This window comes from Chlorocebus sabaeus, chromosome 25, assembly GCF_047675955.1.
Source record: "Chlorocebus sabaeus isolate Y175 chromosome 25, mChlSab1.0.hap1, whole genome shotgun sequence".
NCBI lineage: Eukaryota > Metazoa > Chordata > Mammalia > Primates > Cercopithecidae > Chlorocebus > Chlorocebus sabaeus.
Genome location: NC_132928.1, coordinates 18,546,914 through 18,563,598, shown reverse-complemented (window position 1 = coordinate 18,563,598; position 16,685 = coordinate 18,546,914). Strand labels below are relative to the sequence as shown.

Sequence of the window (16,685 nt, the reverse complement as noted above, 5' to 3'; positions counted from 1 at the left end):
TAGAATTATGGATAGTCTTTACTTTCTAATGTGCACTCTTGTATTTTCTAAATTTTTTTGCAGTAAGCTTATACTGCTTTAATTATCAAAGTAACTAGAAGCCTAGTCTTTAAAAAAATCTCTCCCTTGTTTTAAGTTATTATTCGCCTGATCCTGTTGGCACTATAGTCATTGCCCTATTTCCAGCTAACAGAAGAGATGGTCAAACAGCATGACCTTACCACCCCCACCCAGCACTGTCATACTTACAGCCAATCATCATGATGGCCACTGCAAAGATCTTCTCAATGTCTGTGGATGGGGCGATGTTCCCAAAGCCCACACTGGTGAGGCTGGTCATTGTGAAATACAACGAGGAGATGTAGACAGAATTCTTGCTGGGACCACCTTCCCACTTCCCTGAGCCAGACCCATTAAACTGGTAAGGGGTGCCAATGTCCATCGCTAGTTGGTACAGCCAGCTGTTGTTGCGGATTGTCTTGGTGTCCTCGTCAAAGATCTCATAGTCCCCAATGCTGTACCAGATGCAGGCCATCCAGTGTGCAGCCAGCCCAAACACACACACCAGCAGGACCAGCACAGCAGCTCCATATTCAATGTAGTGGTCCAGCTTACGGGCCACTCGCCCAAGACGGAGCAGCCGGACAACTTTTAGAGAGCTGAACAGGCTGCTGATGCCCTGGGAGAAGAGGAACACAGCGTCAGGGCCAAAGAACCAAAGATACTACTCTCGTCCCCTCCGCCCCACTTGGGCCATTATTTTAAGCATAGTATATTTCCGTGAGATGCAATATTATGCAACCCTTAAAAAAAGTAAAATTAGAATTTTATTCCAAGATGTATGAAATGAAAATTCCCGTTACCATTTTCTATTTCCATTAAAAAGCAAGTAAGCAAGCAGACAAAACAAATAGAATTAGAATTATATTGTACATAATAAACAAATATATGTGGGCATCTTTCCATATCATTACTTACTTTAAAAAATTTTAAGGGTTGTGTAATATTTCATCTCATGGAATTGAGATATTGCATAATATGAAAAAATTTTAAGGGTTGCATAACATTTATTTCATATTGCATAACATTTCATCCAAATTATATTGTGCATAAATATGCAAATATATATGTACTGAAAATATATTTTCAGTATTGTGAAGTACACCAAAATATTAATAGAGGTTATTGCTGCATTAGCAAGTTATGAAATTACAGGTAATTTTTATATTTTGTATATATTTTTGTTATATTTACTTAATTTCTATAATATTATCTATAATTTTAAAAAATAAGTTTATAAATTTAAAAAAATATATAGTTTTTGAAAAGCTAAAAATAAAGAAATAGCTGAGAAGAATAAAGAACTGAGATTCTGTTACCTCAGAAACATTATAAATTCTTAGAAGGCCATATCACTTCTGTCAGGACAGGGATTATACAATCAGACACCACCTACTTAAATACAATCAGTCAAGGAATCTAAAAGCTAGAAGGAACCTTCTGATTTCACCTGGTCAAGCCTCTTCCCTTCTGGCTGGCATCCACTGATCACACCAGGCCAGGTCTATTCTCCAAATAGTAGTTTTCTAGGGAACAGCATTGTGGTAGTGAAGAAAACACTTGAGTACAAACCTGGAAAATGGGGTCTGAGACTAACATAAACCACTAACTTGCTGTGAATTTGGATAATTCAGCTACCTCTCGGTTCTCTTCTCTAGACAATGGGAGGTGGACTGAGGATCTCTAAGTCTTCTCCATACACTAACATACTCTTATTACCAAAGATAGCTGATACATATTGCAGAAGCCATATCATTTACAACCCCAAACCTAAGGTGTTCTAACGTGATTCCAAGATGTATGCAAGTGAAGTTTCTGTTAGCTTTTTTCTACCTCCATTACAAAGCAAATAAACAAGCAAACAAAACAGACATTTGAGTCAAGACTTTGTCCTCCCTTAAATAGCAAACATCCAAGAAAGGATGATGTCCTTTACTAAGTAGATTGAATTACTTTTCATTATTTTAAACACTAACAGTTTCAATGTTACTGCTATTCTCTCTTGTCCACTGTCCCTTTAATAACAACACTCCAAGGGTCAAGTTATGTCACAGACAAAAGGAAAATGTACAAATGCTTTTTGAGGAACCTATGCCAGAAATCCACCAAGAGGCTTTTCCTCTTCCTGGATACACAGTTAAACTATATTTTGCAGCTTCTTCCATCTGGGTAGTTCCTGGGGACTAGTTCTTGCCAATGGAATGTGAGGTGAAATATGTCACTTCCAGGCCATGGCAGTTAGTAAGTGTGCTTTCTCTACATGCTTCTCCTCCCCCAGCACATCTTCCAGGTGAGTCTAGCATGACTGTGAGGCCATGCATTGAAGGTGGACCCACAGCATGAAAAGAGCCTGGGTCCCAGAAGGACTATGTGGAACATCCCTTCCCCCAAAATCAATTTGAATTGTATTGTGATGTAAATGAGAAAGAAACCTCTGAAATAAGCCACTGGAACTTTGGGGAACATTTGTTACAGCAGCTAGTATTTGCCTTCCCTGACAAATACAGAACCCCTCTGTCATGTGAACACGTAAACCATACGTAGCATAGCCTTGTCAATACAGACCATACATCAGGTTGCCACACAAATTATTTTTGTTGAGGTGAGGATGGAAGAGGTGAGATTTATTGCCCTTTAAAAAAAAACTGACAAGTTTGTAGCCATAAAACGTTCAACCATTCTTGTCCAACATACACCAACAAATGGCTAGATGCAAGAATAAGAATAGATTTTTGTAGGCCAAGGAACTACATCTCCAGGGTCAGTCTCATCCAAACCGTTTTTAACAAACCTTACTTTTGGCATGCCCAATATTCCTCCTCTGGGTCTCTTTTTCCCCTATGTGTGTTTTTCTCAAAAACCCACTATGTAAAAAGGGCTGAGAAAATCCCTTATACTAAAGCACAAAAGACTAATGAGGATAAATGGATATCCTCTCTTTATAGGCATTTACATTCTAACAGAGGAGAAAACCTTGGGAAATCAACTTCCAACAGTGGAATTAAAAGTGCCCACAGCCTGCATGGAGGAGATATTTTGGGAGGCAAAGGAGTGTTTTTGATGACTCAGAAATCAAACACTACATAAGCAGCCACCTACTCTCCACCTCCTCATAAGGAGGTCCCTGAAATCATCTTTCAAACAGTTCTACTCTGAAGCAGAACTTACTGCCCAGGGCAAAACGGCCTTGTCATTTTTCCTTACTTGTATTCAGTTCAAAGCAACATTTATATAGAAGCCAGTATGTACTCTTTGTGCTAATGCTATAGAGAAGAGATTAAACCAACAGTGTCTTTTTCTTCTTGTTCACTATTGTATCTCCAACACCTAGAATATGGACGGTGCTCAATAGGGAGAAAATGAGAAAGAATCAAAAGCATAATAATAGTGAGAGATACAAGACATGATAACTGAAAATATATTTCTGCCTAATAATTGCAGAATTGGAGAGCTAAGAGGGAGCATAGAATTCACCTAGGCCAGTTCCTCTGAGTTCAGCAATGTCCTCTAGACCACCTTTAAGAAATGGTCATCCAGCCTCTCCTAGACCACTCCCACTCCTACTACCTCTGAAGAGCAGACTTCTGTGGCAGTCATTTATAGAGATAAACTGCCATTGGGGGTCCCATCATCTTTCTTATCTCCCTCTTACTTCGTCCTTTCTCCATCCTTCCTCTGTGGCCACCACAGTCCATGCAATTACTAGCCAAAGGCCATGCTATCCTCTAGCCATACACTCAAAGTGTTGCAAGCATCCCACATTGTGGAGGCACAATTGCACAACTGTGCCTGCTCAGACTGGTCCTTCAATCCAGAATGCTCAGCATTCCTGTTTTGCATACTAGTGAGTCTTCAGGTTTGTCACCAACTCCAACCAAGTACCAACTCCTCCATGTGTCCATAAGTATTCTATATTCGTTATCACTTGAACACATTGCCTTGCATTAATTTCCTGTATCTATTTCCCCAACTACATCAGGAACTATACCTCTCTGAAGGCAATAGCCACTTTTTATTCATTTTAGAAGCCCCATGTATTCAGCATGTGTTGTGTTAAATAAGGTCCCCACAAAAATCTATGTCCTTCCTAGAACCTCAGAATGTGACCTCATTTGGAAAAAGGATCATTGCAGGTATAGTTAGCTAAGATGAGGTCATACTGAAATAGGGTAGATCTTTAATCCAGTATTACTGGTGTCCTTATAAGAAGAGAAGAGATGGATACAGAGGGAAAATAGTATGTAACAGATGCAGATACAAGGACTGGAGTGATGCAGATACAGATTGGAGGGAAGTATCTTCAAGTTAAGGAATGCCAAAAATTGCCATCATTACTAGAGGCTAAGAGAAAGGCATGCAATAGATTCTCCCCATGGCTCTGCCAACACCTTGATTTTAGACTTCTAGCCTCCAGAACTGTAAGAGAATAAATTTATGCAGTAACATGCTACGGCAGCCCTAGGGAATGAATATACCCATACAAGGTCTAGAGCCCAGTGCCTTTGCAGAAAGGGTCTTCAATATTTTCTCAACTAAATTGAAGTTTGAATTATTATATAATTCTTTCTTGTTATAAAGAGCCCCTGAAACAATAAAAAAACAAGCATTTTTTTCATTGTGTTGTTTATCTGTGTGTACACTGATACTCTACTACACAGTTGTTGCGTTAGTTCTCTTTTACTGCATTAGCAACTGGAATTCTAGTTATTTAAAAGCATTTTAAGCTATTAATTTGAGATGTTTTTCTTTACTTGCCTGAGTTCAGTAGATGAGATAAATAAAAAAGAATACTCCAAACATTTTTATTTTATTTTAGTACACTAAAAACATGAGACTTCTTGCATCAGAAAACACACCTCACCCCTTGGCTGTCAAAGCTTCTGCACACTGTGGAACCAGGGACTGGCCTACACCTGGGACATATCACCACCAGCAACGCTGTCTCCATGACGAGTGGAGCCACTGTACATGATGTGCACTTCCAGGGTTTCAGAACCAGCCCGTCAGGCAGCTCCAACCCCCAGAAAAGCCACATAACTGCCTCCACTAACAACTGTAGTCTAGGCCACTGAGGCACTCACAGATACCATTGACGTTGATTACAGCCAAAACAAAAACGAAAACAACAAACAAACAAAAAAACCTATTTGGAGACTACACTCCTGCACTCACCCAGATGATAGCCAAAGTGCCCTATCCAACTGATGCTATAGGATATACTTACAGAAGAGTCCTTCCCTACAAAAGCCACTCCATAAAACTGGAAGAGGTAACAATTCTACCAGATGCACAGATACCAATGTAGGAACACAGGAAACATGAAAAAGAAAGAATGCATGACACCTCTAAAGGAACACAATAATTCTCCAGTAACAGGCCCAAAAGAAAAGGAAATCTATAAAATGTCTAAAAAGGAATTCAGAATAATGCTCTTAAAGAAACTCAGTGAGGATGCACTGGGATTAAGAAGGCAGACAGGAGGCAGGACTAGCTTGCAGCTCCCACTTGGATGGACAGAGCAGTGTGTGGAGACTCACACTGTGAACTTTTGCTCCAAGAACTACTGCAGGAATATACCAGCAAAGCCAAGAAAATCCACAGACCCTCTGACGGAATTTGATCACTGCTACAGGTTCCTTGATATGCCAAAAACCTGTGAGTCAGCTTGCTTTCTCAGTGGGGAGGCTCGCGGCCTCAGGCAGGTTCTTAGCCCTGGTTACCTGCTTCCCAGAAATAGACTCGGTGCTGTTAGGGGGGACATGGTGAGAGTGAGACCAGCCTTTAGGACTGAGGGCTGTATGGGAACAGGGTGAAGCCTGTGACTGCCAGCTTTCCCCTACTTCCCTGGTGACCTGTATGACTCTGCACAGCCAGCCATCATCCCCCTGGGAATATAACTCCACTGGACTGCAAACCACACTCCCAACCCCCACAGCAACTGCAGCAAGCCCCACACAAGGAGAGACTGAATTCAGACATGCCTATCCCTGCCCCCAGCTGGTGGTCTTCTTTACCCGCCCTGGTAGCCAAAGACAAAGGTCATAATCTCTTGGGAGCCCTATGGTACTGCCCACCACCTGAGAAACCTGAATACTTAACCAGGTGTCCCTGGGCAAGTTTTTATCCTCCCTAAAGGACTGCAGCTGATGTAGTCTTGAAAGTGCCATCTCCTGGCTGGAGGCCAACCAACACAAAAAATAGCACACTCAACAAAAACACAACCTCACACCTGTAATCCCAGCACTTTGGGAGAATGAGGTGGGTGAATCACCTGAGGTCAGGAGTTCGAGACCAGCCTGGCAAACATGGTGAAACCCCATCTATACTGAAAACACAAAAAATTAGCCAGGCATGGTGGCAGGTGCCTGTAATGCCAGCTACTCAGGAGGCTGAGGCAGGCGAATTGCTTGAACCCAGGAGGTGGAGGTTGCAGTGAGCCGAGATCGCATCATTGCACTCCAGCCTGGACAACAAGAGCAAAACTACATCTCAAAAAATGCACGCACACACGCACGCACACACACACAACTAAGGATCCTCAGAGTCCACTTCAATCCTCTGCTACCTCCACTGGAGCAGGCGCTGGTATCCATGGCTATAAGACCTCAAGATGGATCACATCACAGGACTCTTTGCCAACACTCCCCAGTATGATCTCGGAGCCCAGTAGCTCCACTGGGTGACCAGACCCAGAAAAGCAAAAACAATCCCTGCAGTTTCGCTCTCAGGAAGCCCCATTCCTAGGGAAAATGGGAGAACACTGTATCAAGGGAGCACTCTATGGGACAAAAGAATCTGAACAGCAGCCCTTGAATCCCAGAACTTCCCCCCAACATAGTAAATCCAAATAAGAAGGAACCAGCAAAACAATTCTGGTAATATGACAAAACAAGCTTCTGTGACACCCCAAAAGATCATACCAGCTCACCAGCAATGGATCCAAACCAAGACAAAACTTCTGAATTGCCAGAAAAAGAATTCAGGAGGTCGATTATTAAGCTAATCAAGAAGGCACCAGAGAAAGGTGAAGTCCAACTTAAAGAAATCAAAAACATAATACAGGATATGAAACGAGAATCCTTCAGTGAAATAGACAGCATAAATTAAAAAACAATCACAACTTCTGGAAATGAAAGACACACTTAGAGAAATGCAAAATGCACTGCAAAGTCTCAGGATAGAATTGAACAAGCAGGAGAAAGAACTTCAGAGCCTGAAGACAAGGCTTTCAAATTAGCCCAATCCAAAAAAGAAAAAGAAAAAAGAATTTTAAGAAATGAACAAAGCCTCCAAGAAATTTGGGACTATGTTAAACATCCAAACCTAAGAATAATTGGTATTCCTGAGGAAGAAGAGAAATTTAGAAGTTTGGAAACCATATTTGAGGGAATAATCAAGAAAAACTTCCCCAGCCTTGCTAGAGATCTAGACATCCAAATAATAGAAGCTCAAAGAACACCAAGAGGAGTCACTGGAAAAAGGTCATTGCCTAGGCACACAGTCATCAGGTTATCTAAAGCCAAGACAAAGGAAAGAATCTTAAGACCTGTGAGGCAAAAGCATCAGGTAACCTATAAAGGAAAACCTATCAGCTTAACAGCGGATTTCTCAGCAGAAACCCTACAAACTTGAATGAACTGGGATCCTATTTTTAGCCTCCTTAAACAAAACAATTATCAGCCAAAAATTTTGTATCCAGCAAAACTAAGCTTCATAAATGAAGGTAAGATGCAATCTTTTCCAGATAAACAAATGCTGAGAGAATTCACCACTACCAAGTCATCACTACAAGAACTGCTAAAAGGAGCTCTAAATCTTGAAACAAATCCTTGAAATACACCAAAATAGAACCTCCTTAAAGCACAAATCTCACAGGACCTATATAACAATAACACAATGGAAAAAAAAAAGATAGTCAGGCAACAAATATATGATGAATAGAACAATATCTCAAATCTCACTCAATACTAACATTGAATGTAAATGACCTAAAGGCTCCACTTAAAAGATACAGAATGGCAGAATGGTAAGAATTCACCAACCAAATTTCTGATGTCTTCAGGAGACTCACCTAACACATAGGGACTCACATAAATTTCAGGTAAAGAGGTGGAAAAAGATATTCTATGCAAATGGTCAACAAAAGTGAGCAGGAGTGGCTGTTCTTATATCAGACAAAACAAACTTTAAAACAACAGCAGTTAAAAAAAGATAAAAGGGGCACCATATAATGATAAAAGGCCTTGTCCAACAGGAAAATATGACAATTCTAAATATATATGCACCTAACACTGAAGCTCCCAAATTTATAAAACAATTAGTACTAGACCTAAGAAATGAGATAGATGGCAATACAATAATAGTGGGGGACTTTAATACTCCACTGACAATACTAGATAGGTCATCAAGACAGAAAGTCAACAAAGAAGCTTAAACTGTACACTACCACAAATAAACTTAACAGATATTTACACAACATTCTAACCAACAACTGCAGAATACACATTCAGCACATGGAACATTCTCCAAGACAGACCATATGATAGGACACAAAACAAGTCTCAGTAAATTTAAGACAATCTAAATTATATCAAGTACTCCCTCAAACCACAGTGGAATAAAATTGGAAATGAACTCCAAAAGGAACCCTCAAAACCATGCAAATACATGGAAATTAAATAACCTGCTCCTGAATGATCATTGGGTCAAAAATGAAATCCAGAAGAAAATTTAAAAATTCTTTGAACTGAACGATAATAGTGAAACAACCTATCAAAACCTCTGGGATATAGCAAGAGCAGTGTTAAGATGAAAGTTCATAGCCGTAAGTGTCTACATCAAAAAGTCTGAAAGAGCACAAATAGACAACCTAAGGTCACACCTTACAGAACTGCACAAACAAGAACAATCCAAACCCAAACCCAAACCCAGCAGAAGAAAAGAAACAACAAAGATAGAGCAGAACTAAATGAAACAAACAAAAAGAATGAAACAAAAAGATGGTTCTTTGAAAAGATAAAATTGATGGACCATTAGCAAGATTAACCAAAAAAGAAAAGACCCAAATAAGCTCAATTACAAACGAAACGGGAGATAGTACAACTGATACCACAGAAATACAAAAGATTATTCAAGGCTACTATGAAAACCTTTATGCACATAAACTAGAAAACCTAGAGGAGATGAATAAATTCCTGGAAAAATACAATCTTCCTAGATTTAACCAGGAAGATACAAAATCTCAGAACAGACCAATAACAAGTAGCGAGATTGAAATAATTTAAAAATTTCTGCCAAGAAAAAGTTAAGGGCCAGATGGATTCACAGCTGAATTCTATCAGATATTCTGAGAATTTATATCAATCTACTGACATTATTTCAAAAGATAGAGAAAGAGGGAATCCTCCGTAAATCATTCTGTGAAGCCAGTATAACCCTACTACCAAAATCAGGGAAGGACATGACCAAAAAAGAAAACTACAGGCCAATATCCCTGATGAACATAGATTAAAAAATCCTCAACAAAATAGTGAACAGAATCCAACATCATATTAAAAAGATAATCCACCATGATCAAGCGGGTTTCATACCAGGGATGCAGAGATGGTTTAACATACACAAGTCAATAAATGTGATACACCACATAAACAGAAATAAAAACAAAAATCACACGATCATCTCAATAGATGCAGAAAAAGCATTTGACAAAATTCATCATCTCTTTATGATTAAAACTCTCAGCAAAATCTGCATAGAAGGAACACACCTTAAGGTAATAAAAGCCATGTATGACAAACCACAGCCAACATCATACAAAACAGGGAAAAGAAAGCATTCCCCCATGAGAACTGGAACAACACAAGGATGCCCACTTTCACCACTTCTATTCAACATAGTACTGATAGACTTAGCCAGAGCAATCAGACAAGAGAGAAATCAAGGGCATCCAAATCAATAAAGAGGGACTCAAACTGTCACTGTTTGCTGATTATATAATCATATACCTAGAAAACCCTAAAAAGACTCATCCAAAAAGCTTCTAGAACTGATAAAAGCATTCAGCAAATTTTCCAGATACAAAATTAATGTACACAAATCAGTAGCTCTTTTATTCACCTACAGCAATCAAGCTGAGAATTAAATCAAGAACTGAATCCCTTTCACAATAATTGCAAAAAAAAAAAAAAAAAAAAATGTAAAATACATAGGAATATACCTAACCAAGGAGGTGAAAGATCTCTACAAGGAAAACTACAAAACACTGCTGAAAGAAATCATAGACGACACAGACAAATGGAAACACATCCCATGCTCATGGATGGGTAGAATCAATATCATGAAAATGACCATACTGTCAAAAGCAATCTACAAATTCAATGCAATTCCCATCAAAATACCACCATCATTCTTCACAGAACTAGAAAAAAAATTCCTAAAATTCTTATGGAATCAAAAGAGAGCCCATATAGCCAAAGCAAGACTAAGCAAAAAGAAAAAATCTGGAGGCATCAGATTACCTAACTGCAAACTACATTATAAGGCCATAGTCACCAAAATAGCATGGTACTGGTATAAAAATAAGTACATAGACCAATGGAATAGAATAAAGAACCCAGAAGTAAACCCAAATACTTACAGCCAACCAATCTTTGACAAAGCAAACAAAAAATAAAGTGGGGAAAAGACACCTTATTCAACAAATGGTGCTGGGATAATTGGCAAGCCACATGGAGAAGAATAAAACTGAATCCTCATCTCTCATCTTATACAAAAGTCAACTCAAGATGGATCAAAGACTTAAATCTAAGACCCAAAACCATAAAGAGTCTAGAAGATAACATTGGAAAAACATTTCTAGACATTGACTTAGGCAAAGACTTCATGACCAAGAACCCAAAAGCAAATGCAACAAAAACAAAGATAAATAGGTAGGACTTAATTAAACTAAAAAGCTTCTGCACAGCAAAAGAAATAAGCAGCAGAGTTAACAGACAATCCACAGAGTGGGAGAAAATCTTCAAAATCTATACATCTGACAAAGGACTAATATCCAGAATCTACAAAGAACTCAAACAAATCAGCAAGGAAAAAACAATCTCATCAAAAAGTGGGCTAAGGACATAAATAGACAATTCTCAAAAGAAGATATACAAATGGCCAGCAAGCATATGGAAAAATGCTAAACATTACTAATTACAGGGAAACCACAATGCGTACTTCACTCCTACAGAATGGCCATAATAAAAAATTCAAAAATAATAGACATTGGCAAGGATACAGTGAAAAGGGAACACTTTCACATTGTTGGTGAGACTGTAAGCTAGTACAACCACTATGGAAAACAGTGTGGAGATTCCTTAAAGAACTGAAAGTAGATCCACTATTTGATCTAGCAATCCCACTACTAGGTATCTACCCAGAGGAAAAGAAGTCATTATACAAAAAAGATACTTGCACACACGTTTATTGCAGCACAGTTTGCAATCGCAAAAATATGTAACCAGCCCAAATGCATGTCAATCAACAAGTAGATAAAGTGTGCTGAATATATATATATCATGGAATACTACTCAGCTATAAAAAAGAATAAAATAATGGCATTCAGAGCAACCTGGATGGAATTAGAGACTATTATTCTAAATGAAGTAACTCAAGAATGGAAAAACAAACATTGTATGTTCTCGCTCATATGTGGGAGCTAAGCTATGAGGATGCAAAGGCATAAGAATGATACATTGGACTTTGGAGACTCAGGGGAAAGGGTGGCAGTAGTAAGGGATAAAAGACTAGACACTGGATACAGTGTACACTGCTCTGGTGATGGGTGCACCAAAAATCTCAGAAATCACCACTAAAGAACTTGTTCATGTAACCAAACACAAACTGTTCCCCAGAAACCTAATAAAATTTTAAAAAATTAAAACAAAATAAACTCAGTGAGATATAAAAGAATACAGATAGATAATTCAGCAAAAATAAGAAAAACTCATGATCTAAATGAGAAATTCAACAAAGAGCTAGATACCATAAAAGAGAACAAAACAGAAATCTTGGAGGTGAACTCAGTGAACGAAATAAAAAATACAATCCAGAGTGTCAACAACAGACCTAGTTCAAGCAGAAGAAACAATTTTTGAACTTGAGACGAGCCTCTTGAAGTAATCCAGAGGACAAATAAAAAGTAATGAAGAAAGTCTATGGGACACCATTAAGTTAATACATTTTTACATTATGTAAATTCAAGAAGGTGAAAAGACACTTAAGAAAACCTACTTAATGAAATAATAGTTGGAAACTTCCCATATCTTGGGAGAGATATGGACATCCACCCACATCCAGGAAGTTCGACGGTCCCCAAATAGTTTCAACCCAATAAGGGTTATCTGTGAGGCACATTATAGTCAAACTGTTAGAAGTCAAAGATAGAATTCTAAAAACAGCAACAGAAAAAGCTTCAAGTCACATATCAGGGAATCACCATTTCTTATGAGAAATGCTTAAGAGAGTCCAACATCTAGAAAAGAAAGGATGATAACTACTATGATAAAAACATATGAAAGTATAAAACTCACTGGCTGAGGAGATATGCAAATGAGAGTGAAAAAGAAATTAAACCTTGTCACTACAGAAAACCACCAAACCACAAAGATAAACAGTAAAAAACGAGGAATATCTAAATTACCAAAACAACAAAAATAACAGAAGTACTAACCTATCAATAATAACCTTGAACGTGAACGTATTATATTACCCAATTAAAAGATATACACTGCATGAATGAATAAAAAACCAAGACCCAACTACAGGCTACCTAAAAGAAACCTACTTCACCTGTAAAAATACACAGAGACTGAAAAAGAAAGGATGGAAAAAAAAATATTCCATGCAAACAGAAATCAAAACCAAGCAGGAGTAGCACACTTATGTAAGAAAAAATAAACTCGAAGCCAAAAACTGTAAAAAGAGACAAAGAAGTTCCTTATATAATGATCAAAGAATTAATTTAGCAAGACAATATAATAATTGTAAATATATAGGCACCCAACACTGGAGCTCTCATATATATAAAGCACATATTACTAGATCTAAAAGAAAAGATAGACCCCAATAAAATACAAGTTGGTGACTTCAACATCCCACTCTCAGCATTAGATAGATCATTTAGACAGAAAATCAACAAACAAACATCAGATTTAAACTGTACTACAGACCAAACAGACCTCATAGACATTTACCCACATTTCATCGAACAGTTGCAGAATACATATTTCTCTTATTAGCAAAAAGAACGTCCTCCAGGATAGATCATATGTTAGGCCACAGAATAAGTCATGAGAAGTTTTTAAAAATTAAATCATATCTAGTATCTTTTCATACCACAACTGAATAAAACTAGAAATCAATAAATACAGCAACTTTGAAAACTATACAAATACATAGAAATTAAACAACATGCTCCTAAATGACCAATGGATCTCTAAAGAAATTAAGAAGGAAATTTAAAATTTTCTTAAAACAAGTGAAAACAGAAACACAACATACCAAAAACAATGGGATACGGCAAAGGTAATACTAAGCAGGAAGGTTATAGCAATAAACAGCTACATCAAAAAAGCAGAAAGACATTGAATAAGCAGCCTCACAGTGAACTCAAGGAAGTAGAAAAGCAAGAACAAACCAAACAAAATTAGTAGAAGGAAAGAAGCAACAAGAATCAGAACAAAAATAAATGAAATAGAGACTTAAAAACATACAAAAAATAAATAAAAAGTTGGTTTTTTCAAAAGGTAAGCAAAATCAACAAACCATTAGCTAAACCAACTAAGAAAAAAAGAGATAAGACCCAAATAAATAAAATCAGAAATGAAAAAGGTGACATTACAATGGATAACACAGAAATAGAAAGGATCATTAGAGACTTATAAACAGGAACCATCACACTGACTTCAAAATTTACTACAAAGCTATAGTAACCAAAACAGCATAGTACTGGCATTAAAACAGACACATAGACCAATGGATAGAAAAAAGAACCCACAAATAAACCCATGTATTTACATCCAACTTATTTTCAAAAAAGGTCCCAAGGACATACATTGGGGAAAGGACAGTCTCTTCAATAAATGATGTTGGGGAAACTGGATATCCATATACGGAAGGATGAAACTAGACTCCTATCTCTCACCACATGCAAAAACCAACTCGAAATGGATTAAACACTTACATGTAAGACTAGAAATTATGAAACTACTGTAAGAAAACTTATGGAAAATGTTTCAGGACATTAGTCTGGGAAAAGATTTTATAGGTAACCCCTCAAAAGTAAAGGTAGCAAAGCCAGAAGAGACAAATGGGATTATATAAAACTACAAAGCTTCTGTAAAGCAAAGGAAACAATCCACAGAGTGAAGAGACAACCTAAAGAATGGATTTGTAAACTCTTCATCCAACAAGGATGAATATCCTTAAATAACATCTAGAATATACAAGGAACTCAAAAGCAAAACATTTAAAATAATCTGATTAAGAATTGGCAGATGGGCTGGGCGCGGTGGCTCACGCCTGTAATCCCAGCACTTTGGGAGGCCAAGGTGGACAGATCATGAGGTCAGGAGTTCCAGACTAGCCTGGCCAATATGGTACCAAAAATACAAAAATTAGCTGGGCATGGTGGCTCGCGCCTGTAGTCCCAGCTACTCGGGAGGCTGAGGCAGAAGAATCGCTTGAACCCAGGAGGTGGACGTTGCAGTGAGCCGAGATGGTGACATTGCACTCCAGCCTGGGTAACAGAGCAAGACTCTGTCTCAAAAAAAAAAAAAGAATTGGCAGATGATCTAAAAAGTATATGAAAAAATGCTCAACATCATTAATCATTAGGGAAATGTAAATCAAAACCACAATGAGATACCATCTCATTCCAGTTAGAATGGCTACTATCAAAAAGATAAAAAGTAACAATTGCTAGTGAGGATGAGATGAAAAAGGAACTCTTGTACACTACTGGTAGCAATATAAATGGGTTCAGTCACTATAGACAACAGTAAGGAAGTTCTTCAGAAAACTAAAAATAGAACCATCATATGATCCAGATATCCCAATGCTGGGTTATGCCCAAAGGAAAGGGAATCAGTATGTCAAAGAGATAGCTGCACTCATGTTTACTATAGCACTGTTCACAATAGCTAAGATATGGAATTTACCTTAGTGTCATCAACAGATAAATGGACAAAGAAAATGTCACACACACACAAATACTATTCAGCCATAAAAAAATAAAATAAAATCCTGTCATTTGCAGGATGACAAATGGATGAGCCTGGAACACATTATGTTAAATGAAATGAACCAGGCACAAAAAGATAAATATTACATGTTCACACTTATATACGGAAGGTAAAAAGGTTTTCTCATAGAGGTAGAGAGCAAAAACAATGGTTACCAGAGACTGAAAAGGGGAGAGAGAATAGGGAGAGTTCAGTTATTGGATACAAAATTACAACTTGAGAGGAGCAATACATTCTAGTATCCTATAGCACTACAGGGTGACTACAGTTAATAACTTATTATACAGTTTTAAATAGCTAAAAGAGTTCCTGGCACAAAGAAGTGATAAATGCTTGAGGTGATTGATATGCGAAATACACTGATTTGACCAGTACACATTGTATACATGTATTGAAAATCACACTGTACCCCATAAAAATGAACTGTTATGTGCCAATTAAAAATAATTTTAAAAGAAAACCTACCTCACATTTCAAATAATTCCATAGAGTTCTTTAACACAAACTTGCAATTACGAACAATCACGAATTTCAAGTTGGATCAACATGGATGAAGAGACAGTGAGAACCTATTTTAGTGAGCTTTATCCCTGAAGGCCAACATCTATGACTGGAGAGAATGCATTGGTAAATCTCAGTAACCTCTGTTGTAGTTATACTGATGCAATTCAAATTGAAATGGAAATTTAGCAATTATTAGATTCATCTGTGTGCAAGCTAGCAAATTTTAGCCATTCACTTGGCCTAAATAAATAAAGCATTCCCTTAAACTGGGCTTTACATTGTCTTCTCATCTAACCAGGTTCACCAATTCTCTGCTCGATTTTATTTTTTCTGTCATAGACAGGGAAATAACAGTCACAGACTGATGACAATGTGTTGCTGAAAAGAACCACTTAGTCTTTCAGGTTGATAGATAGTTCTGACAGGCTTCCAGGTCCGTATGGAGACACAATCACATCCATAGCAAATTCTGCAGGAAAACTTTTTTTAAAGTTTCCTGATTGCTTTCAACCCCATATTACTCATCACTACTCTTTCCCTGCATCCTCCTCCAGCTAAAGACCTCCTTTTCAATGCTTCCCTCTGAGACCTCTGGAACCCATCTTCATGTGCAGAGAAATTCCCAACCTCAACATCTTCATAGGTTGCTCTCACCACCTTCTTGCTTTAGTTGAAACCTGGCTTTCCCCCAGCACCCTGCTTTTTTTCCCTCTTCTCCCTTACATCCTGGAGTTAATAGTAGAGAGTTTTCAAGCTCTACACTTGCATCTTCCAAACAAGTGCTATTTGGCACTCAAAAACCAAAATTCTCCTCTCCCTTAACATTCATGCCATCAA

The 16,685-nt window shown here is 37.8% G+C and overlaps 1 protein-coding gene across 2 annotated transcripts in view; it reads right to left on the bottom strand.

Moving 5' to 3' along the window:
• Positions 1 to 16,685, bottom strand: part of KCNH1 (potassium voltage-gated channel subfamily H member 1) — a 452,115-nt gene that overhangs the window by 251,918 nt on the left and 183,512 nt on the right. For both annotated transcript variants that reach the window (XM_007988540.3, XM_007988541.3), the window contains exon 7: positions 250 to 679. In XM_007988540.3, the coding sequence (XP_007986731.1) occupies positions 250 to 679 (430 nt within the window). The remainder of the gene's footprint in view (positions 1 to 249; positions 680 to 16,685) is intronic.